This window comes from Podarcis raffonei, chromosome 9 (assembly GCF_027172205.1).
Source record: "Podarcis raffonei isolate rPodRaf1 chromosome 9, rPodRaf1.pri, whole genome shotgun sequence".
NCBI classification, from domain to species: domain Eukaryota; kingdom Metazoa; phylum Chordata; class Lepidosauria; order Squamata; family Lacertidae; genus Podarcis; species Podarcis raffonei.
The window spans coordinates 70,722,896-70,746,375 of NC_070610.1; the positions used below are offsets into that span (position 1 = coordinate 70,722,896).

Here is a 23,480-nt window from a genome sequence, read left to right on the forward strand (position 1 = left end):
AATTAGATAGGCTCATTTTTAAACACAAGCTAAATCAATTCCCCCCCCCCCCTCTGCCATCCCTAGAGCCTTGTATAGCCCTCTCCCAACCATTAATTTGCTTGCTTAAAAGATTTCTAACTTGCTCTTCAGTGGCATTTCCAGGGTGCCTTATAAAAAGTAAGATAAAATACAAAAATAAAACACGTTTAAAAAGTAATTAAAATAATAATGATAATAAATAATAATTTAAAAAAATTAATTTGTACCCCGCCCTCCCCGGACAGAGCCAGGCTCAGGGTGGCTAACACCAGTAAAATTGCAATAAAAACATAAGGGGGGGGCAATTTAAAATACAGGTTAAAATACCATTTAAAATGCAGCCTCATTTTAATAGTAGCCCATAGATCCACCAAGTCGGGGCCAGTACTGAAAAGGCCCTGGCCCTAGTTGAGACCAATCTAACCACCTTGCGACCTGGGACCTCCAAAGTGTTGTCATACACTAAAGAGCTTTGGAGAATAAAAATATATTGGCCTGGCCCTCGATAAGTAACAGTGTTGGTGCCTGGCAGGCCTCTTGGAGGAGGGAATTCCACAAAAAGGGTGCAACGGCCAAGAATACTCTGTCTCTGATTGCCACTACTCTTGTTTCTGATGGCAGGATTACCTGGAGGAAAGCCTCTGAAATTACCTGAATATATGGGTACATTGGTATAGAAACAGACATTCCTTCAAGTACCTGAGTACATTATTTCCCTCAGTAGATACATATGTTGTAAAGGCCAACCAACTTTTAATGCATCTACCCATTTTAAAAATACCGTGAGTTTCTGTGGAAGCTTTTCCATGTAGGCTACACAGTCTTTTTGATACCAGTAAGTGATTGAAGCAAATGTTTGGTGCGGTTTAACGCAAAGAGTTAAAGTATTTGCCCCCCCCTTCCTTGGCTATAGGTAAAGGTAAAGGGACCCCTGACCATTAGATCCAGTCGTGACCGACTCTAGGGTTGCAGCGCTCATCTCGCTTTATTGGCCGAGGGAGCCGGCGTACAGCATGACAAAGCCACTTCTGGCGACCCAGAGCAGCGCACGGAAACGCCGTTTACCTTCCCGCCGGAGCGGTACCTATTTATCTACTTGCACTTTGATGTGCTTTTGAACTGCTAGGTTGGCAGGAGCAAAGACAGGGCAAAGGGAGCTCACCCCGTAGCGGGGATTCGAACCGCCGACCTTCTGATCAGCAAGTCCTGGGCTCTGTGGTTTAACCCTTCATTGGCTATACTTTGGTCAAAAAGTGAGAATGGGAAATGTGAAATTAAGGGTCAAGGAACCTGAAACTCCCCCTTGTGATTGAATGTATATTGGTGGAAACTTGTCAATGATGATGATGATGATGATGATTTTTACCTCTGGGGGCAAACTGTCCTCCAGATGAGGATAAAGGGCGAGTGGATGTTGGGCCAGGCAGCGCTCAGTCTGTGCAATGTACTCCTTTTTGGCTCTCTGAGAAGCACTGAGCTTGGAGAACACAATGTCGCTTCTGGTCTTCATTCCCGTGTCTGTATATGGCACGAGCTGTGAAGGACCTGGTTTTTTGTACTCTAGAATTACTGGTACGGGCCCCTTTTTGCCTCGGATGATGATGTTATCAGAAGGGGGAGGGTAGCCATTTCTGAAGTCATCCAGGCCACTTTTCAAAAATCTCCATCGCTGGCCGTTGAGGGCATCAGAAAACTTCTCTTTGTTAGCGACACGCTCTTGAAAGCACTTGGTAGCCAATCTCTCCTTATACCTGAAAGCAAAGCATTATGGTCAACACCTGAAGCAAATCAGTCCCAGCCTGGATACCCCAGACTGTGCTTGAGCTCAACTGGAGACTCTCAAGTGGCGTAGTGGGTCATTGGATCTGGCTGATAACCAGAAGGTTGGTGGTTCGAGCCCATCCAGGGATGGCTGTGGACAGCATTGCATTGCATTGGGTTCCAACTGTACAATTCTAGGATTCTTTGATTCTATGGGTGTCCCCACAGTATTCACCTGAGCCATTCCACCACAGTTATTTTGTGTTCTGCTCAGAATTAGCATTTAATTGGACTAGATGACTGAGAAGACAGGAGTGCTTCCAGACGGTTGCTTATTTCTGGGGGGAATTCAGTCATATACCGGCAAACTAATGAATCGCCCCACTCAGAACATTTCAGAGAAATATCCAGTTTTTACCTAGTCATTAGCTGCCATTAAGGAAGTATCTTCCTTATTACTGGATAGGCCAGTAATCTGGTAACAAAAGGCACCAACCCTTTTCTGAACAAATATTAGGTCTCCCTATCCTGGTCTTTTTTTTTTTTTAAGGCTAAACATTTTCCTGCTAAAAAAAAAGAAATTAAGAAACAGGTTAACAAATACATGGTTGGTTAAGTCAAAGTACAAGTTGTTTTCCCTTTACTGAATTCAATCCCCATAAAGAGAAACAGTTAAAAGTTAACCCCTTTTGCAATTTCTGTTCAGACCACCAATGTTAACAATACAGAAATACAAGATTCAGGAGTATCACAATTCTTCAGGCTCCAAACCCTGTTTGCTGCTGACAAAGCACAAAAATCTCAGAGCTCACATGGTTCCTCTAGTACCCATAAGATTATGAGATTCATTGACATGGTTAAACCAAAGGATATGAGAGTCCCACTTTGTGACATCAGAGCTGCATTGTGGAAAGAGGTAATTTACATGAGATAGTTCAATTGTCTTCACTCCTTTGGGACAGGAAGTATTCAAAAACATGTTTCTTGCTGTCCTAAAACACTCGCAAAACAATCGCTGTCAGTTACACTCCTTTTTGAAGTCACATTTCTGGTGAGTAAATAGGCTTTATGCAGTGTTTTCTTTTAAAAAAATGTTTAGGGGTACTCTCATTTTGGCTGCTCCCCCTCCCCCTTGCCCCCTTCCTTCCCCCAACCCACGGACAAGGGACTCGAGGCAGCGGCAGTGGCGCTGAGAGGATGGGAAGGCCCCTGGCGATGGCAATGGCAGAATTGGCTTGAGCGAGGAGAGACAAGTGTTCACTAGCTGGCTCTAGCCTGGCAAGAGGAGGAGCGCCGTCACCTCCATCACAGCCGCCCCAGACTCCCCTCCCTGGGCACCAGCAGGGAGAATGACAGAGCTCCAGTCTGCGCTGCTGCTGCGGAGACAGCTGGCATGTCTGTACGTCGGTCGAGGCAACACAAAATGTTTAGGGGTTCGCATCCCCCTGTGTCCCCCAGGAAAAAAGCACTGACTGTATACCAGATCCTTCTAACCCCTCAATCCAGCAGATATAAAGCAGGCTAGCTTCCTGTGTTGAGATGACCGTCGGAGTGATGGGCAATTAAGAGAAAGGAAAGGGGGCTCTGTGTGAGATGGCAAATGTATGGGGCGCCCTTCCAACTCAGAGAGAGAGGGACAGTGTCTGAGATTAGCGTCGAAAGGGGCTGTGGTGTGACCTAGAAGTAAAGCAGCAAACTGGAAAGAGAGTCAGAGCAACTTTGAGAGCAATGCTTGATTCCTGTTTGAATCCAAGGCTGTGGCTTTGGGAGAAACAAGGCCTTTTTGGGGTGTTGATGCTGTGAACTCCTCCCTCGGAGGCCCAGGTTGTATATACAGTGGTACCCCGGGTTAAGAACTTAATTCATTCCAGAGGTCCGTTCTTAACCTGAAACTGTTCTTAACCTGAAGCACCATTTTAGCTAATGGGGCCTCCAGCTGCCGCCGCGCTGCCAAAGCACGATTTCTGTTCTCATCCTGAAGCAAAGTTCTTAACCCGAGGTACTATTTCTGGGTTAGCGGAGTCTGTAACCTGAAGCGTATGTAACCTGAAACATATGTAACCCGAGGTACCACTGTATGTGTAAATAAACCATTTATCATAAAGACACCACAGTCTCCGCTGTGCCTCATTCCCCAAAGGAAACACAGACCTTAGGTAAGTATCTGGAACCCCTGGGATCTCACAACGCTTGGAGAGTGGAATGGTGTACAACGGCATTTAAAATACAGTGGTACCTCGGGTTAAGAACTTAATTCGTTCTGGAGGTCCGTCCTTAACTTGAAACTGTTCTTAACCTGAGGTACCACTTCAGCTAATTTCCCTCTGCTGCTGCGCCGCCGCCACATGATTTCTGTTCTCATCCTGAAGCAAAGTTCTTAACCCGAGGTACTATTTCTGGGTTAGCAGAGTCTGTAACCTGAAGCGTCTGTAACCTGAAGTGTCTGTAACTCGAGGTACCACTGTATTTTAGGCCTTTTAGTGACAAACCTCTGTAAGGCAGCTTCCGTTATACAGTGGTGCCCCGCAAGACGAATGCCTCGCAAGACGAAAAACTCGCTAGACGAAAGGGTTTTCCGTTTTTTGAGTTGTTCCGCAAGACGAATTTCCCTATGGGCTTGCTTCGCAAGACGAAACGTCTTGCGAGTTCTTGCGAGTTTGTTTCCTTTTTCTTAAAGCCGCTAAGCCGTTAATAGCCGCTAAGCCGCTAAGCCGCTAATAGCCGCTAAGCCAATAATAGCCATGCTTCGCAAGACAAAAAAACCGCAAGACGAAGAGACTCGCGGAACGGATTAATTTCATCTTGCGAGGCACCACTGTAGAAATGTTAAATCACAAACCAGTCACAATCAAACATTATGCAAAATCAAACGCAATCAAATGTTGAGTCTCTGTGTGTATTACAGAGAGAGAGAGAGAGAGAGAGAGAGAGAGAGAGAGAGAGAGGTATAGCTGGGCCTGCAGTCATAACATTTTGCACCAGACCAACCAACAGCTTAAAGATGATACACTGTTCCTAGTACCATGTAACGCTTCAGGAATATTGCACAGTACAAAATAACAAGATGTAACCCTCTACTCATGTCCATTTGGCTTAAGCCCAACATTTATCTATAGCTAGAGGGTGTGTGAATGTATGCAAGGTAGGGTTGCCATACGTCCAAGAAAACCCGGACATGTCATAATTTTTTGGGGGGGGGTGCTGGCAACATGCCCATCCGGGCAGATTTTTACATTTTAAAGGAAATGCTTGGTTTTTCAGGGCTTGGGCTCAGGCGGGGGCTGCCTTACACACTGAGGCCGCGTACAGGCATGGCGGCTGTAGATTTGCTGTCTGGAAACACTTTTACTGTATGCTTCTATGTTTTTCTTGCTGTAAACCACCTTGATTTGTTCTTACGATATAGCAGTATACAAATAAAATTAATAAATAGAAAAGAGACTTCCCAACTAGGGGAACGGATGTCTGAGCACCGTCAGGAGGTAAGCATCTCTTAAAGCAGCAGTTCTCAACCTGTGGGTCCCCAGATGTTGTTGGACTACAACTCCCATCGCCCCTAGCTAGCAAGGCCAGAGCTCAGGGATGATGGGAGTTGTAGTTCAACAACATCTGGGGACCCACAGGTTGAGAACCGCTGTCTTAAATTGTTCTGGAATAACTGTCACGCCAGCTCATCATCACAATACAAGCGTTTGGATCCTTGCAGAAACACATCTCGTTCAGTTCCGCGGAGTACTCGCTCCTTGGCTCACCCTGGGGGGTAGTTCATGGTGATGGGTGCAAGGGCTCTTGCAACTGTGGATGAGATGAGGGCTCAGCTGCGAGCCTCTGCTTCTCCTTCGGCCAGGCAAGGCAGAACAAAGCAGCACTGTGAGTCTCTAACTTCCAGCAACCAGTTCAAAGCCAACCATTCATTCGTTCTCATGCTGGAAAGACTCTGGTTGCCAGGAGACAGTGGTGGCCAAGCTGTGGCAACAGTTGGCGGACTAACTGCCACAAAGGCTCTGGCTTACATTCTCTGAACCAGTGCTGAAGCTAATTCCCCTCTTCCCCATATTCTCTCCTGCAAAGTTTGATGCTAAACGTTCCCTAGATATTGTGGCAAGTAAGTGGGGAACGTGGTAGAGATGTGTAAAATTAAGCACGGTATGAAGGAAGGAGATAGAGAGAAGGTATTCCCCCCTCATAGTACTAGAACTTGGAGATGTTCTGCTAAGCTGAATGTTGGATGGTTCACGCCAGGCAAAAGAAAGCACTTATTCGCACAGCACACAGCTAAGCTATGGACTGGCTGGATGTTGAGGAATGGTGGGAGACACCAGCTAGGGAACCCCTATGGGAAGAAGACTCCGAGCCAGGGGACTGGTGGTGGCATGACGATGAGTGTCAGAGGGAAAAGAAAGGGAAGACTGGGAGGAGGAGGTGTCGGAAGCTGAAAAGGCAACAGGGTTTAGTGAGCAGGAAGAGTCTGTGGCGGAGAGCAGTCCAGAATCAGAGGCTGGAGAGGAGGGGGGCCAGGAGACAGAGATGAGGCTGGCGGCTGAAGAAATCAGGGAGTCTGCCCCTCCTGCTGTAACCAGCTCCTTGCCTCCCTCCTCATCTCTCAGAAAACACAGAGAAATGAAGAGGGCTGAGCAAAGAGAGACAAGACAAGGGAGCCTTAGGCTGCTGGGGAAGGAACCTGGGGAGGAGCCTCGCTGAGGCAAGACCTGAGTCGTTGTACTCATTAGGCCTGACACTCCTGTGCAGATCCTGTTTTACTCATAAAGAGTTAACTCCAGCTTGTTTGGTGTGATTTACTGCTGGCTTGCTCCTGTCAGTTATGCACGTTTTTGACATTTTACTTACTTTGCATAATGCGGTCTGCAATTTGTAATGTGTTATACAGGACAAGGAGTTGTGCAGGACAAAACTGGAAATCTTGTTCCACTACCCCTGTGGTGTCTGAGAGTTTAGCAGGCATTACCCACATATTATCAAGCATATTTTGCACCTTGATGTATATTCTTAGAAAGATGGATACTATACCCAATACCACATTCTGGATTGTAGTTTTTTTGTGTTTCTGTAGAATGGTAACCTACACAGAGGCCTGATTATGCATGTATGCTCTTCAACTGATGCTGAAATAATTCCATATCTCATCTGCTAACAGGTTCTTCTACTCTGTATTATTGTACGCTGCTCAGGTTGATATACTTGAGCTGCCAGTTTTGCAACTAGAAGTTGCCTATAGGTGTTAACAGTGAAATGATGCAAATGACAGGTGAAAAGGGAGGAGATTTTATAGAAAGTATCATTAAGGAGTTTCCCCTGCACATCTGGTTTGCTGACCCTTGAATCTAAGGCACTAAGACTGCGTTATTACATACATTATTACATACAGAATTAAGTCACACAAAACTCAGCTGGAACTTCTGAATAAAGATGACTAAGATTTCTCTGTGGTCTTCTTTGTCCCCTTTGGACTAGCATAAGACAGGGACGTGGGTGGCGCTGTGGTCTAAACCACAGAGCCTAGGGCTTGCCGATCAGAAGGTCGGTGGTTCAAATCCCTGTGATGGGGTGAGCTCCCATTGCCCGGTCCCTGCTCCTGCCCACCTAGCAATTCGAAAGCATGTCAAAGTGCAAGTAGGTAGGTACCGTTCTGGCAGGAAGGTAAACGGTGTTTCCGTGCGCTGCTGTGGCTTAGTCATGTTGGCCACATGACCTGGAAGCTGTCTGTGGAAAAACGCTGGCTCACTCAACCTGTAGAGTGAGATAAGTGCCACAACCCCAGAGTCGTCCGCAACTGGACCTTACAGTCAGGGGTACCTTTACCTTTACCTTTACTGTTATGTACTGAGTTGAATAGGATCCAAAATTCAGCAGTCTGATTGGTCTTAGAACAATAGGATTCAGAATGCAGCAGTCTGATTGGTCCTAGAACAATAGGACCCAGAATGCCGCAGTCTGATTGGTCCACAGGAGCCACCCAATCCAGCTCCAGGTGGAAGTGAATCCGCAATCTGATTGGCCTACAGGAGAATCCCAGAATTAGCCAATCACGTGGGGCCTATTGTGTAAATAATGTATATAAAGCAGACATTCTGGGGGAACTTCCATTCCTCCTCACCACTATGAGCTGAATAAAGAGCATGAAATCCACTCTCGACTCCAAGTATATTTCATTTACCTTTAAGATAGCGAGGCCAGTTAGTGGCTATGAAAACAGACTCTGAGCCAGGCCTTTGTCTTCTCAGTAAAGTTCCCCTTTGTGAAAATGGTTCCACTGCCACCCACAAAGAATTGCTGCTCTCAACTGTGTTGTAAGAACTGTAACTCTAAGCATGTATGCTCGAGTTTGCTTTTTCCTCATCCCTCCTGTTCCTTTTCCCATGTGTCATGTCTTTTTAGACTGTAAGACTGAGTGCAGGGACTGTCAAAATACCGATTTCTGTCAGCCGCTTTTTGTCCAAACAATGGGGTATAAATGCTGTAAGTAGATAAATAATAAGTAGTTGGCAGCAATAATATTAAAAGGGACAGGACACACGTGGTAGATGGTGAGGCTGAGGCAACAAAAAGAGAGGCTCGTCTAAAACTACCTAATAAAAGTGGCTGAGATATTATTTGGCTTATATACTTCATAGCTCCTAGTCTTAAACACTATATTATAAATTAAGAATATAGGCACCTCCTGTATTCCGGGCCCACACGCGTAAGTGATATTGCATAAAGTGGGGAGCACCCTCTAAACACCCTTTAAAGGTCCTGTCTGCCACTCTCCAATTCATACCAAAAAAGCTGTCTCCAAAAATATCCACAACTAGAATTGAAGCTCTGGGGCCAGCAGGAGGCTGGAGGACGTACAGGGAAGCAGCTGCTGAGCTACCCACACACCAGCTGTTAAGCGGGGAGGCTGAGCAGCGTAAACAAAGTCCCACTGTGCCTCTGGTCTCTTTGGGGCTTCCTCCGCCTTCGCTGATATCCTCTTCGAGCTCCAGGGCAGATCTCCTTGCAAACAACGAGGACTCTCCAGCTCTCTTGCTCTCGCACCATTTCCAGCTTTGAATCAAATTATTTCCCAGCGCTGTGCATATATGTGGTTGTGCACGTAAGTGTTGCCTGTATAAGAGCCATGCTGGATCCTACCAAAGTCCTACCTGGTTCAGCATTCTGTTCTCACAGTGACCAATTAGATACCTATGGGAAACCTACGAGCTTTACATCAGTGTTTGCTTTTCTTGATTAGAGGCTGAGACACTCCTGTGATATTTGTGTCTGAACTCATTATCTATTCTATCTGTGCCTCATCAAAACAGCAATTTAAAAAAATGAAGAGACTTGCACACACCCTTTCCACATTGCAGTTAGAGCATGGGTATGGCATGTGGATACATGTTTGTGAATAAAACCTCTAACGTTGCACCTTCAGATGTAGGTTTGTGGCTGCCAGCAATCTCACCCACATATTAAAGAGCGACTCTCCCAGGCTGCAACACGAAATAAGTCGGCAAGCCTGGAAACGTTCACTTGCCAGCAAGGTGCATCGAACTTAGTGGAACGTACATCCAGTGAAAAACGCACACTAGAGTCTGGCTCTATTTATTTCATGCATCACACACCGGTTGCAAGGGTGAGTTAGGCGCAAGAAGCAACACGCTAAAAAATGGCAATGTAAAGGCCTTTTATTTCAAATGAAAACAATCAAGACATAAGTCGTTTTGGTTCTGCTAATCTGAGAATATTTATTAGGGGAGCTTATCCTAGCGCTGAACAATTATGTTGAGCAAAATTAATATCCAGACAGGATTTATGGCAACGACTGAGAACAGGTGCGGCATGCACATATAAAATTCTCCCATGCTGCCTTCACCCTTCTTGAGTGCTCTATTGGAAGGGAATGTCAGCTCCATTGGTGAGGTGGGCTTTTACTAGCATTGGGACATCTGGACTCCCTCAGGAGGTGGTAGACTCTCCTTCCCTGAAGTTTTTTGAGATTGGATAGTCATCTGTTGGGACGCAGGTAGCGCTGTGGTCTAAACCACTGAGCCTCTTGGGCTTGCCAATCAGAAGGTCGGTGGTTTGAATCCCCGCAACGGGGTGAGCTCCCGTTGCTCGGTCCCAGCTCCTGCCAACCTAGCAGTTCAAAAGCACATCAAAGTGCAAGTAGATAAATAGGTACCGCTGTGGCGGGAAGGTAAACGGCGTTTCCGTGCGCTGCTCTGGCTCTCCAGAAGTGGCTTAGTCATGCTGGCCACATGACCAGGAAAAACTGTCTGTGAATAAACGTCAGCTGCCTTGGCCACTAAAGTGAGATGAGCGCCGCAACCCCAGAGTCATTCGTGACTGGACTTCACTGTCAGGGGTCCTTTACCTTTTTAGTCATCTGTCATAGATGATTTAGTTGATATTCCTGCACTGCAGGGGATTGGACTAGATGACCCTCAGGATCCCTCCCAACTAAATGTTTCTATGATTCGGCATGTTTGCATGATGAGTTGCCAGCTTTGCCTGAATATTCGGGATCCCCTGAGGCAGCAACAACAGAGACAGTACTTAAGACTTAAAATAATAATACGCCACATTGAATTTTATTCTTAAACTCAGGGGTGCCACCCCTGCACAAACCGCTCACCACTCCCGCCCCCAAAGCAACCCCCATCCCTTGTCACACCCCGCCAAACCCCACACACTACTGGCCCATTAGACCAGGGGTGGGGAAGACATTTTGGCTCCCACCCCATAGGCCAAGCTTGACAGCCAGGCGGGGCAACCCACAGGTCTACCATTTGACATAACTTCAATGTCGCTTGATTGGCAGGTGGCTTGCCCAAATCCCAACATCGCTTTGAAAGCACAGGGAGGGTTGCAAACCCTGCCCTGTGCTGATCCGGTCGACCTTTTGCCATCCTCCTCCATCTTTCGCTTTGCCCCCACCCATGGCAGAGGTGCAAAGGAGTGCCAACCCCAACCCCCCCACCAAAGCCCCCAGTGCCCATTGGAACTCACCAAACCTCTCGCCCCCTCCCCATAGAGCTTCTCCCATGAGTGTCATGAGCCAGGAGTCAGCTTCACCTGTTGAGCAGCAGCCTGAAGGAGCAGAAGGCGAAGTGATTCCACCTCCTGCTGATCAGCCTTCTTGCTCCTGAGGAGAACCGGCTGGCTCCAGCTTTCTTAAGCAGGTTTCCAGCCTCAGTCAGTTGCTGGAAACAACATTTGTGGTTCCTTCCTGCTTCTGGGTTCTCGTGACCTTGGACCCTCAGCTTTCTTGACCCCCAGATCATCTGACTACGTGAACTGAGATAGCTGATAAAACTTTATTCACATTTGGCATTTTTGTTAGGGATTGTAGGGAAAGACCTGCCAAGGAAAATAAAGAATTTATTTATGTATGCGGCAACGGCGGCAAGAGTCTTAATAGCACAAGGATGGAAGAATGAGGAAACCCCGACAAAAGAACAGTGGCAAGAGAAATTGATGGATTATGCAGAACTTGCGAAATTGACATAGGAGAAGGACAACTGTGACTTTAAAGAAGAATGCAAACTTTTTACAAACTACTAAAAAAAACACCAAAATGAATTGGACTCCTTGGCAGGTTTTGAATAAACATACACAAATTTATTGACTGTTCATATAACAGATAAACAATTTAAGGATTTTCATAATTTTATAATAGGCAGAGAACAACATATGTTAAAAAATCAGAGAGAGGTATTGAGGGAAGTCTTGGGTGGAGGGCGGAGGGTTCTTTTTTGGTGAGGGGGGAAATTGGGGGGAATGATGAAGATGATATGTTATTTTGTTATTAATAAAAATATTTTTTAAAGAAAAAATTATTCTCATTAGCCAATGGCCATAGCAACAGTAAAACACTACAGTATACGCAGAAAAGGTAATTTGATATAAGAGCACAGTTTAAAGTCCTGAATCAGCAGTCAGTTAGTGGCCCTTATTCTGATTGCCCCTGCTATGAATCTAGCAACCTTTGCTGTTATCTGCTCATTTTGATCTGATAGAAGAAAGGACATTGTGACAGTGGTTGAGCGCCCTGGGATGGTTAGTACGAGTGGGGTGATGATCTCATTCCTCAGGTCTTTGTAGAGAGTACAAGACAGGAGGACGTGTGCCGCTGTTTCGGTGCTACCATCTCCACAGGGGCAAAGACGTTTCTTAGGTGGGACCTTTCGGAATTGACCCTCAAGTACCGCAGATGGCAAAACATCTAGTCTTGCAAGTGTAAAAGCACATCTGTATTTTGGGATAATAAGTTTGTGCAGATATGGGGCCATAGAATCAAAATGGAGAGGTGGAAATTGAACATACCAAGGGCAGAATTTCCTTATAGTGGCCAGGTTGTTCTGATGCGCGATATCTTTTAGACGTTGACCAATTAGACTGTTTGCTTTAGTAGGGCCCATAGTGACTAGGTGTTGTGGGGATAGGCCACAAGAGTGAAGTTTTTGATAGATGGTTTTATACATGAACTGAGATACTCCTGACCTTAGGACTGGACTGGATCTTGTATATGGACTCTACCTCCAGGCAAGTACCTCCCCTGAGACTTGGCTGGCTGGCTGGCTTCTCCCTCCACAGAGCTCAGCCGTGGTTGGCAGCACCGGACTATGACATTAAACTGCTACTGAGATCATGGCCTCCTCCATTCAGCAAGACTGACAGATCCTTCCATGCCCTTCAATTCTAGTCAAGGATCATAGGAATTAAAAGGGTTTTTTTTCCACACAGCTGCACTCGCATAATGGCATTATGATACTGGAAATTTTATTCTGTGTTATGTCTTATGTGTTAACTGGACCATAATCTTGCAGTCCTTATAAAGGGCACTTTAAGAAAGGTTGGTATTATTACCTCCAAACTGCAGCTAGAGGGGCAGGCAGTTGAGGTTGAGAGCAGAACATGAGAGCAGAGCTTGCCTAAGACCACCTATTGAGTTTATGGCAGAGGCAAGAGTCAAACCAGGGTCTTCCCAAACCATAGCTCAATCCTTTATCCCAAGATGCAGTTATTCATTCAAAGTTTTCCATCTAGGTTTTTTGACACAATATTTTCCACAAAAACAAAAGACTGTCTGTAGAATGCTCTCCCCAGGGAAGTTTGCCTGGCGCCTTCGTTATACTGTATACCTTTAGGCGCCAGGCAAAAACTTTCCTTTTTAACCAGGCCTTTGGTTGATTTGATTGACATCCTATGCCCTTTTAAAATGTGGATGGCGTTTTTGGGGGGAGGGAGGGGTTACTGGGTTGTTGTTTTTATTTTCATTATGTATTTTGTGGTTTTATATTTTGATTTTATTCTGTAAACCCCCCTGAGACCTCCGAGTATAGGGCGTTATATAAATTCAATAAATAACAAATAATAATAATGTGACCATGAGGGTCACAGAGGAGAGGACTATTGATGGCTAGCAGCTATGATGGCCATGCTCTGCCTCCACAGTCGAAGGCAGCAATGCTTCTGAATGCCAGTTGCTATAATCCATAGCAGGGGAGAGCGCTCTTGTTCTTGAATCTTGCTTGTGGGTTTCCCCCAGGTATCTGGGAGGCCATGGTGAGAACACGATGGAACAAACAGGTGTGTCCAGGCACACCACACAAGAACAGTCACGACAGGTTGTGGCTGCTCTGTCCTCCTCCTCCTCCTCCTCCTTCTTCCTCTTCTTCTTCTTCTTCTTTTAATTTTAATTTTTTTATTTTCAATGCAAAATTACAACAAAAATTACAAACATTGAATCCCAAATAAAACAGTACAAACAAGAAGAAAAAAGGGAAAAAGGGAAAAGAACACGAAAAAAGAACAAAAAATACACATCTACAAATAAAATATCAAATAACAAATAACAAATATCATCATTCTAATCTAGTCAGTACATACATATACACATATTGACTTCCTTCCTTTGTTCTAAGACCTCAAAATTTTTACTCTTTCTAAGTTGTTGTGTCTAATGTAGATTACTTCTATCTTTACACTTTTTTACACCATTTTTCTCTTTCTTTAACCCTGCAAAGCATCATTCATTACATACCAATATGCTTACACCAGAACAATGTTTTTTCATATACTCTTTAGCACATCCCCATTCTTTTAATAATTTTTGTTCCGATTGTCCCCTTATGAATGCTGTGAGTCTTGCCAGATTTATATATTCACAAAATTTAATTTGCCATTCTTTCATTGATGGAATTTTTCTCCCTTTCCAATTTTTTGCTATAAGCATCCTGGCAGCTGTTGTCGCATAGAGGAATACCGTATTTTTTGCTCTATAAGACTCACTTTTCCCCTCCTAAAAAGTAAGGGGAAATGTGTGTGCATCTTATGGAGCGAATGCAGGCTGCACAGCTATCACAGAAGCCAGAACAGCAAGAGAGATTGTTGCTTTCACTGCGCAGCGATCCCTCTTGCTGTTCTGGCTTCTGAGATTCAGAATATTTTTTTTCTTGTTTTCCTCCTCCAAAAACTAGGTGTGTCTTGTGGTCTGGTGCATCTTATAGAGCGAAAAATACGGTACTTTCCTTTGATTGTCAGGAATATTGTTTGTGATTATACCTAAAAGGAATGCCACCACTTCCTTCATGGTTGTCCTCTGCCAACTTGTCCAACTTACAGGATTGTAAATTGTTTTTATATGCAATGACTGCAGCAAGAATATTATTGGCACAAAAATGGAAGCAAGAAGAATTACCAACGAAAGAAGAATGGTGGATGAAATTGATGGACTATGCGGAACTGGATAAATTAACAGGAAGGATTCGAAACCTGCCGGCCCAAAGATTCTTAGAAGACTGGAGTAAATTTACGAACTATTTGAAAAGTAATTGTAATGAACAGATTACGCCAGTACAATTGCAAGAAGTTTTGTAAGGATGATTATTTGAAATATTGCAAGAAAGACTATGCGGAGAATTATTAGTTAATGATAATTAAGAGTAATAGAGAATTTAAGAAGTATCACTACCGTCTAGTGCTGCTTTGATAGCCTGGCAGCTCTCAGAAGGCTATCCCTTAAGCCATGGGTAGGCAAACTAAGGCCCAGGGGCCGGATCCAGCCCAATCGCCTTCTAAATCCGGCCTGCAGACGGTCCAGGAACCAGCGTGAGTAGAATGTGTCCTTTTATTTAAAATGCATCTCTGGGTTATTTGTGGGGCATAGGAATTTGTTCATCCCTCCCAAAAAAATATAGTCCGGCCTCCCACAAGGTCTGAGAGACAGTGGACCGGCCCCCTGCTGAAAATGTTTGCTGACCCCTGCCTTAAGCTGTAGTTCTCTGCAACACTTGTTAGCAGCCCAGCAGCCTCCTGCCTGATGGCAGTCTTAGGGAAATACATAAAAGGAGATTTTCAGAAAGTACCAAGAGACATTTCACTGTCGCATAGGCTATAAGAAAATAGTATTAAAACATAACATGCAAGTCTAATGGTTTCCTGCCTCTTTCTGACTCCAGGTCTGCAGTGCATTCTGACAACAAATCATTTAAAAGATGTGTATTTTTCAGGATGGAAAACAAACAGCAGGGAGATGGTTAGAAAACAAATCAGCAGGAAGATGGTTTGGCTTATTTCCTTCTCCTACCTCCCCATCTCTGTCCCGTGTGATGATCTTTAAATTTACTCTGTAACAATTAATGCTTCATCAATAAACAACAGACAGGTAATTTATTGATCGTGGCTGTCCTATTTTTGTATTTCAGCTAAGACTCATATACCCTAAAAAGACAGGTCATATATTTTTTCTCTATTATCTCTTACCCTGCCTAGGACTCCCATTGCATTCAGCCATTTGGCTCCATTTCTGCTGCTAAAATGACAATTTACATCTGTTTGGGGGTATTTTAATGGTTGTAGAGGACACAGCAGGCTTCCACTTCTGTTATGTACTGAGTTGAATAGGATCCAAAATGCAGCAGTCTGATTGGTCCTAGAACAATAGGATTCAGAATGCAGCAGTCTGATTGGTCCACAGGAGTCACCCAATCCAACTCCAGGTGGAAGTGAATCCGCAACCTGATTGGCCTACAGGAGAATCCCGGAATTAGCCAATCACGTGGGGCCCATTGTGTAAATAATGTATATAAAGCAGACATTTCGGGGGAACTGGCATTCCTCACTACTATGAGCTGAATAAAGAGCATGAAATCCACACTCGACTCTGAGTATATTTCAACTTCCTTGCCTGAACGTTTACGATCTGCAACAATAAGAGATACTGATACATAAGTTCAAGAGACGGGGTGAGGCAAGACAGACACCCTTTGAACAGGAGATATGACAAGGCCACAGCAATTTGGGGAAATTTCATATGGTTTCCAGAAAAGAGCTTGCTCAGTTTCTTTTTTCCTTCACAACGGGGAAGAATGGCTTTGATACGCAAAGAGGTGGTGGAATGTTTCTCCCAGGTCTTGACAATGCTTTCCTACAAGCCTATATTGATCTGTTCTTTTATCACTTCCTTCACGACTGGGAAAGCATCGAATATCGGGTGGGGTCTGAGTGGGAAGATGTCAGCAAAAAGCCCTTGCCTCTGCTTCCTCCAACATTCTCATCTCCTAAAAGTCGGCCTTTTGGTTTGTTTCAAAACCCAGAGAAATAATCACAGGACTGCCTAATAGGGTTCCTTCCTCAACAGCAAACCATCCTGGACCCTACAATCGGCTGGTGAGATCTTTTTGGTGGTGCCCCACTCGTGTTGACAGATCTGCAAAGACCTGTTCTATAAACAACACAAGAAAAGCCTGTTGGATCAGGCCAGAGGCCCACCTTATTTTTAATTTTGTGTTGAATAAGCTGCTTTTAACATTGTGTAACATGGTTTTTGAATATTTTGAATATTACCATTGTATTGTAATAGTTTCAACCAACCCTGGGACCCTATGGTGCAGGGTCACCATTTATAATATTCAAATATTGCATTTTAAAATATTTTAAGGGCTGTCACACGGAAGATGGAACAAGCTTGTTTTCTCCTGCTCCGGAGGGTAGGACCCGAACCAATGGCTTCAAGTTACTAGAAAGGAGATTCGGACTTGGCATCAGGAAGAGCTTTCTGACAGTAAGAGCTGTTAGAAAGGTCTCCCTTGTGGACTCTCCATCCTTGGAGGTTTTTAAGCAGAGGTTGGATGGCCATTAGCTGAGATTCCTGCATTTCAGGGGGTAGGACTAGATGACCCTCGGGATCCCTTCCAACTCTACCATGCAGTGATTCTATGAAATAACAACAGTCCAGTACCAGGGCCGGATTTAGGTTTGATGAGGCTCTAAGCTACTGAAAATAATGGGGCCCTTTATATGTCCAGCTGTCCTTTGTCAACAACAAATTGTCGCTGTTTTTTGTGTGTTGAATATATGCTATATGGTAATTTATGGACCTAATAGGAATCTAAAATGGGACACGGGTGGTGCTGTGGGTTAAACCACAGAGCCTAGGACTTGCCGATCAGAAGGTCAGCGGTTCGAATCCCCGCGACGGGGTGAGCTCCCATTGCTCGGTCCCTGCTCCTGCCAACCTAGCAGTTCAAAAGCACATCAAAGTGCAAGTAGATAAATAGGTACCGCTCCGGCGGGAAAGTAAATGGCGTTTCCGTGCGCTGCTCTGGTTCACCAGAAGCGGCTTAGTCATGCTGGCCACATGACCCGGAAGCTGTACGCTGGCTCCCTCGGTTAGTAAAGCGAGATGAGCGCCGCAACCCCAGAGTCGGCCAGGACTGGACCTAATGGTCAGGGGTCCCTTTACCTTTAATAGGTATCTAAAGCCATTTGCACATAACAAATAGGAGCCAACACAACACAAAACACAGTTGCTGTATGTAGGTTTTATTTTATTTGTTTTTTATCTTATATTTTGGAAATGTACATTGTTGTTTTTTCCCCTTTAATTTTTTTTGGGGGGGGCCAAGAGAGTGGGGCCCTAAGCTATAGCTTGTTTAATTTATACGTAAATCCCGCACTGGAAGTACCCTGTTCACACAGTGGCCAACCAGGTGTTTCTGTGGGAAGCTTGCATGCAGGACTTGAGTACTGTATTTTAATATTTTGTTGGAAGCCACCCAGAGTGGCTGGGGAAGCCCAGCCAGATGGGCAGGGTATAAATGTTGTTGTTGTTTAGTTGTGTCCGACTCTTCGTGACAACCTGGACCAGAGCACGCCAGGCACTCCTGTCTTCCACTGCCTCCCGCAGTTTGGTCAAACTCATGCTAGTAGCTTCGAGAACACTGTCCCACCATCTCGTCCTCTGTTGCCCCCTTCTCCTTGTGCCCTCCATCTTTCCCAACATCAGGGTCTCTTCCAGGGAGTCTTCTCTTCTCATGAGGTGGCCAAAGTATTGGAGCCTCAGCTTCACGATCTGTCCTTCTAGTGAGGACTCAGGGCTGATTTCCTTTAGAATGGATAGGTTTGATCTTCTTGCAGTCCATGGGACTCTCAAGCAGAAAGTACAGTGGTACCTCGGGTTAAGTACCGGTACTTAATTCATTCCGGAGGTCTGTACTTAACCTGAAACTGTTCTTAACCTGAAGCACCACTTTAGCTAATGGGGCCTCCTGCTGCCGCCGTGCCACCGGAGCATGATTTCTGTTCTCATCCTGAAGCAAGGTCTTAACCTGAAGCACTATTTCTGGGTTAGCGGAGTCTGTAACCTGAAGCGTATGTAACCCGAGGTAGCACTGTATAAATAATAAATTATTATTACTATTATTATTATTGAGCGCAACCAGCGTCTCTCCCCACCTGGGAGATTGCCAGCAAGCGTGAAGACAGTGGCGTAGCGTGGGGGGTGCAGGGGGGGCCGGCCGCACCGGGCGCAACATCTGGGGGTTAGGGTTAGGGGGCGCAAATCCACGGATTAGGGGGCGCAAATTACTTGCCTTGCCCCGGGTGCTGACAACCCACGCTACGCCACTGCGTGAAGAATCTGCAAAAGATCAATCTGCCAAAATTGAAAATCAAGGCTCTGCAAAGAAACAAAAGACGAGCCGATTGTGTGGAGGGGAAAGTGCAGGCCATCGCCGGCAGCGCAGATAGCGGAAGAGATTGCGTGACTAATCCGGCTCGTGTCTTCCTTGGATGGGGAAAGCCGCGGGGCCTGGCCGGCGGTGAATAGCCCAGCAGCACCGACAGCCAGGCCGCTTCTGGGCTTCCCTACCAGCTGACCGCCTCGCCCAGCGCTGAGCTCATCCCGGGCAGGCGCACCAGCCGGCGCGCCTTGGAGAGCCGGGTGGCCTCGCTGGGTCGTGCGCCTTTTCGGGGAAACCGAAACCGAAGCGCGTCGCTCCGCCCCAAAACAACCGCCTCCGCCGCCCCTCCGGACCCGGCTTCTTTCCCTCCGCCTTCTCGGGCCGAGGGAGGCGCTTGGCCGGGAGGCAGCGCCTGGTCGGCCCTGGGCTGGGAGCGCCCAGTGGGAAGGGCGCGGAGCTCGCTCGCTCGCCTTCTCCGCCCGGCGCATTTACGCAGCGCCCTCGGCCCGGCCTAGCCGCTCGCTCGCTCGCTCTCTCGCTCGCCCCTCTCGCCGCCATGAGGAAGCTCTGCCTGGGCACGGTGGGCGTGCTGTCCATGACCCTGCTCGTCGCCAGCGTCGCCCTGCTCGTGGCCCGCGTCTTGCAGAAAGCCGTGGAGCTGCAAGTCCGACAGGTGAGGAGCAGGCATGGCCTCGCCGCGCATCCGCTCGCATTCACACGTTACGGTTAAAGGAGGGTTGGGGCCTTAGGGTTGCGCTCAGGTGGTTGGGGCGAGGCGGCGTGGGAGGGGGGAGATCATCTGAAGGCTTATCTGGGGGTTGTTCTGTATAAGCTTTGACCTGTTGTGTTTTTAAAAACAAAAACAAAACGCGCCCTTTAAACTTCCCTCCCATGTTTGTCTCTCTTTGCACTTCGTCACTCTCGGGACAGAACTTTTTCTCACCATCACTTCCCATCAAACATACGGCACCGTCTCCAGGGGATTAAAAAAAATAAATTTGCAGGCAATAATTGTGGGAAAAGACAATACATGGGGGAACACATGACTCCCGTTAAACGTGGATGCTGTTTGTATTTATCACTTGCAGAAATTAAGGTGTTCATTGAGGGGTAGTGAAACGTTTACTGTAAAATAGAAGGAAAGGAGGACAGGGAACAAACACCTACCCAAGTTGTGCAGTTGCTTTGCTTTCTTTTTTTAGTTTAATTTTTAAATTAAGTGAATATTCTAAATTGTCAAACATATATTTAAACAACCTTAAAATATCAATGACTTCCCTTTGTTTTGCACAACATAAATCCCTGCATATTTTATATAAACTAAACCATTCAGTATTGCATTATTACATCCATCAAAACTTATTTACACTGTTGAATTTATCATAATGCTGCCCGTGTTTTCAAATAAACACAATTTCCCTCCATATATTCAATAAATATTTTCCAATCTTCTTTAAACGTGTGTTCTTCCTGTTATCTTACTCTATATGTTAGGTCCGCAAGCTGCGCACATTCCATCAGTTTAAGTTGCCAAACTTCTTTAGTTGGGACTTTGCTCGTTTTCCGTTTTTTGGGCTAACAAAATACGAGCCGCGGTAGTAGCATACATAAATAACTTTTTCCAACACCTGGGAATTTCCGTCTGAGTTATTCCCAACAAAAAGGACCCTGGTGTTTTTTTTTGAAAAATACTTTTAAACATTCCCCCCCAAGCTTCTTCAACTGCCCTCTCATGTATAAAACGATGGTTCTAGCAACACAACTTGGGAATGGATCTTTGCATTTTCATCACAAGCATTGTGTCTCCCTTTGTTGCGACAGCAGCTCCTTCCCCTTATGCATGGCATAAATTAAATCAGTCAACTCTTGGAAGCCAGTATTTCTGTGATGGAATCCCTGCTCCTCAAAGCTAACGCCACTTGGGTTGCACAACATGTGCCTTCCTTGGTTTTTCGTCACAGTTGCCCAACACTTAATGACTGGCAGGTAATGGTGTGAACTTACGGCTCTGAAAAAGTTCTATGTTCAAAGCTGTGCCAGATGCTGTTGACGGATCTTGGCCAGGCATAGGCAAACTCTGGCCCTCCAGATGTTTGGGACTACAATTCTCATCATCCCTGACCACTGGTCCTGTTAGCTAGGGATGATGGGAACTGTAGTCCTAAACATCTGGAGGGCTGGAGTTTGCTTATGCCTGATCTTGGCCCTAGTGGTTAAGCTGTGATAGCTCCTTTTTATGACCTTGTGGTTGATTGACATACATGTGTGAATTGCCCCTGAGCGTTAGGGTACTTGGCGGTGAGCGAACGGCAATCGGCACATCCTCAGAGGCAGTACGTTCACATAAAATAGTTCCGTTCTGTAGATCTGGCATAGTTTGGTGGTTACCAGTGTGAACTCTGAAGGGGGGGAGTCCTGATCAGCTTTCTTCACTGCCATGAACTCACTGCCATTATGAGAGAAGAATCACTGAATCATAGAGGTGGAAGCGACCCCGAGGTGCAGGAATCTTTTGCCCAAATGAGACTCGAACCCAGGACCCTGAGATTAAAAGCCACATGATTTGTTAACTGAGGTTTCATAGTTTATTATACAGAAGCAGAGAGGTTTCTCATAGAGGTTTGCAGTCTTAAAAGCATGAGATGAACAAAGAACTGGGAAATGCTTGGCAGTGGTTTGGGAAGAGAGGTAATGTATACAGTAATTAATCTAGGAGCCAGGGAGGGGAATCGTAAATGCTAAACAAAATACTGAGAAGGAAACACATGAAGTAATTTCACAGGCGGAAAAGAGGCCCCGGCCAGATATTTAGAGGGAGAGAGTTTGTTTAAGCAACAAGATTTATATACTGCTTAATCAAAATAGCCTCTAAGCAGCTCACATAAAACAATATGAAGTTCTGCTTGGTGCTGCTTAAGGGTTTCCCACAAACCTCTGTTTGGCCACTCTGAGAACAGGATGCAGGAAGAGGTGGCCGCTGGCCTAATCCAGCAGGTCTCTTATGTTCTTGCACATCTCTCTCCTGTCAAGAGCTACTCCTGGATGACAGGTACTTTCTCTTGGCCTTCTTTTATTTAGCATCAGAACAACTCGCCATTCCAGAGTTGCTGTAAAAGTTAACTTGTGTCAGTGTATGTTGCTAAGCTCTTATACAAAGTACAGTGGACTCTTCGGGTTGCAAACGTGATCCGTGCGGAATGCACGTTCGCAATCCGCAGTGTCCACAGCGGTGCGTCTGTGCATGTGCGGGTTGCAATTCGACGCTTATGCGCAAAGTGCAATTTAGCGCTTCTGCACATGCATGACCGCTGAAACCCGGAAGTAACCCGGTCCGGTACTTCCGGGTTTCGGCGGTCCGTAACCTGAAAAAACGCAACCTGAAGCATCTGTAACCCGAGGTATGACTGTACATGTGTACAGTATATGTATCTGTCGGTGTAGGTCAGGGGTTGAGAACCCCTGGGGGTCCTCTGTCTGGCCCCTGGAACTCACCCCAGGCCACCCCCCTCACCATCCCTGATCCTCACTCTTCTGGAGTGCTTCTGCTGGGCACAAGTCCTTGAACTTTTGATAATGCTTCTTGCTTGCTTGCTTACTGAATGGATGGATGGATGGATGAAGAGGTTCCTGTGTGTACATGTAAGAGCTCTAGACTTTTGCACGGATGTAATGTGGGCTGCTATGCAAATGGAAGAGCAGAACCCTTTGCCCCCTCCTCTTTTACCTGTGACCCTTCTAGCAGGCCCTGTACGGTTCCTCGTGAGGAAATGCAGGCCATGGGCTGGAAAGGTCTCTCTCTCCCCCCCCCCCCAGTGTACGAAGCAGCAGTATGAGCAAGCACCTAAACTTGAAACAAGGGGTGTGGTATGAGTGGGTGAGAGTTGAGAGCCTTGGATGAGAAAGCAAAAATTAAGAGTCCCGTGCTCCGCCAACTGAGCTAAGCATTATTCTATGTGTCTGTGATGTTCTATTCTGTTCTACCATGTTACCGTTGTTCATTGTTTGCAAGCCACTTTGGGATTCATTGGAATTGAAAGCGGCGTAGAAATGTAATAAATCAAATCTTTTGTCCCAGGGTATGATCCAAAGGAACGTGAGGCCACTGACTTACTGAAGCTAAGCAGGTCTAAGTCTGGTCAGTGTTTGGATGGGAGACCTTCTGAAACAGCAAACACCGTCTCAGGTTCCATAATAAATAATAATACAGTGGTACCTTGGGTTAAGTACTTAATTTGTTCTGGAGGTCTGTTCTTAACCTGAAACTGTTCTTAACCTGAAGCACCACTTTAGGCCTCCTGCTGCCGCTGCGCCGCTGGAGCACAATTTCTGTTCTTATCCTGAAGCAAAGTTCTTAACCCGAGGTAATATTTCTAGGTTAGCGGAGTATGTAACCTGAAGCGTATGTAACCTGAGGTACCACTGTACATTTTTATTTATACCCCACCCTTCCCGGTTCAGAAAACCGGGCTCAGGGTGGCTAACAACAAATTTAAAACACTTAATTGATGCAACAAAAAAACAGCATAAAATGCAGTATAAAATGTGAATAACAATAAATTCAGAATTCAAAAATCAATTCAGGAGGAAAATCCATCCAATAAACATTAGATGATCACCAGGGCTAGCTGGCTAAATTAGTCCTATTTGGGCCAGCGAGGAAACCAGGGGAGAATTAGCTGTGGGATCCCAGAGTGGGTAATCTTTATAAAAAGGGGAGGGGGGGAAGGAAGGAAGAAAGGGGAATAA

The 23,480-nt window shown here is 45.7% G+C and overlaps 2 protein-coding genes across 4 annotated transcripts in view; one reads left to right on the top strand and one right to left on the bottom strand.

Moving 5' to 3' along the window:
- Positions 1-6,021, bottom strand: part of LOC128421473 (protein FAM47E-like) — a 29,413-nt gene extending 23,392 nt beyond the window's left edge. Inside the window, exons 1-2 of one of the 2 annotated variants that reach the window (XM_053404350.1) lie at positions 5,535-6,014; positions 1,388-1,772 (exon numbers count right to left, since the gene is read on the bottom strand). In XM_053404350.1, the coding sequence (XP_053260325.1) occupies positions 1,388-1,772; positions 5,535-5,551 (402 nt within the window). In that variant the 5' untranslated portion in view covers positions 5,552-6,014. Of the gene's footprint in view, positions 1-1,387; positions 1,773-5,534 lie in introns of both variants that reach the window. The other variant, XM_053404349.1, reaches the window with a different exon arrangement.
- Positions 6,022-18,844: 12,823 nt separating this feature from the next.
- Positions 18,845-23,480, top strand: part of SCARB2 (scavenger receptor class B member 2) — a 31,896-nt gene continuing 27,260 nt past the window's right edge. Inside the window, exon 1 of one of the 2 annotated variants that reach the window (XM_053404398.1) lies at positions 18,845-19,407. In XM_053404398.1, the coding sequence (XP_053260373.1) occupies positions 19,291-19,407 (117 nt within the window). In that variant the 5' untranslated portion in view covers positions 18,845-19,290. The remainder of the gene's footprint in view (positions 19,408-23,480) is intronic. The other variant, XM_053404397.1, reaches the window with a different exon arrangement.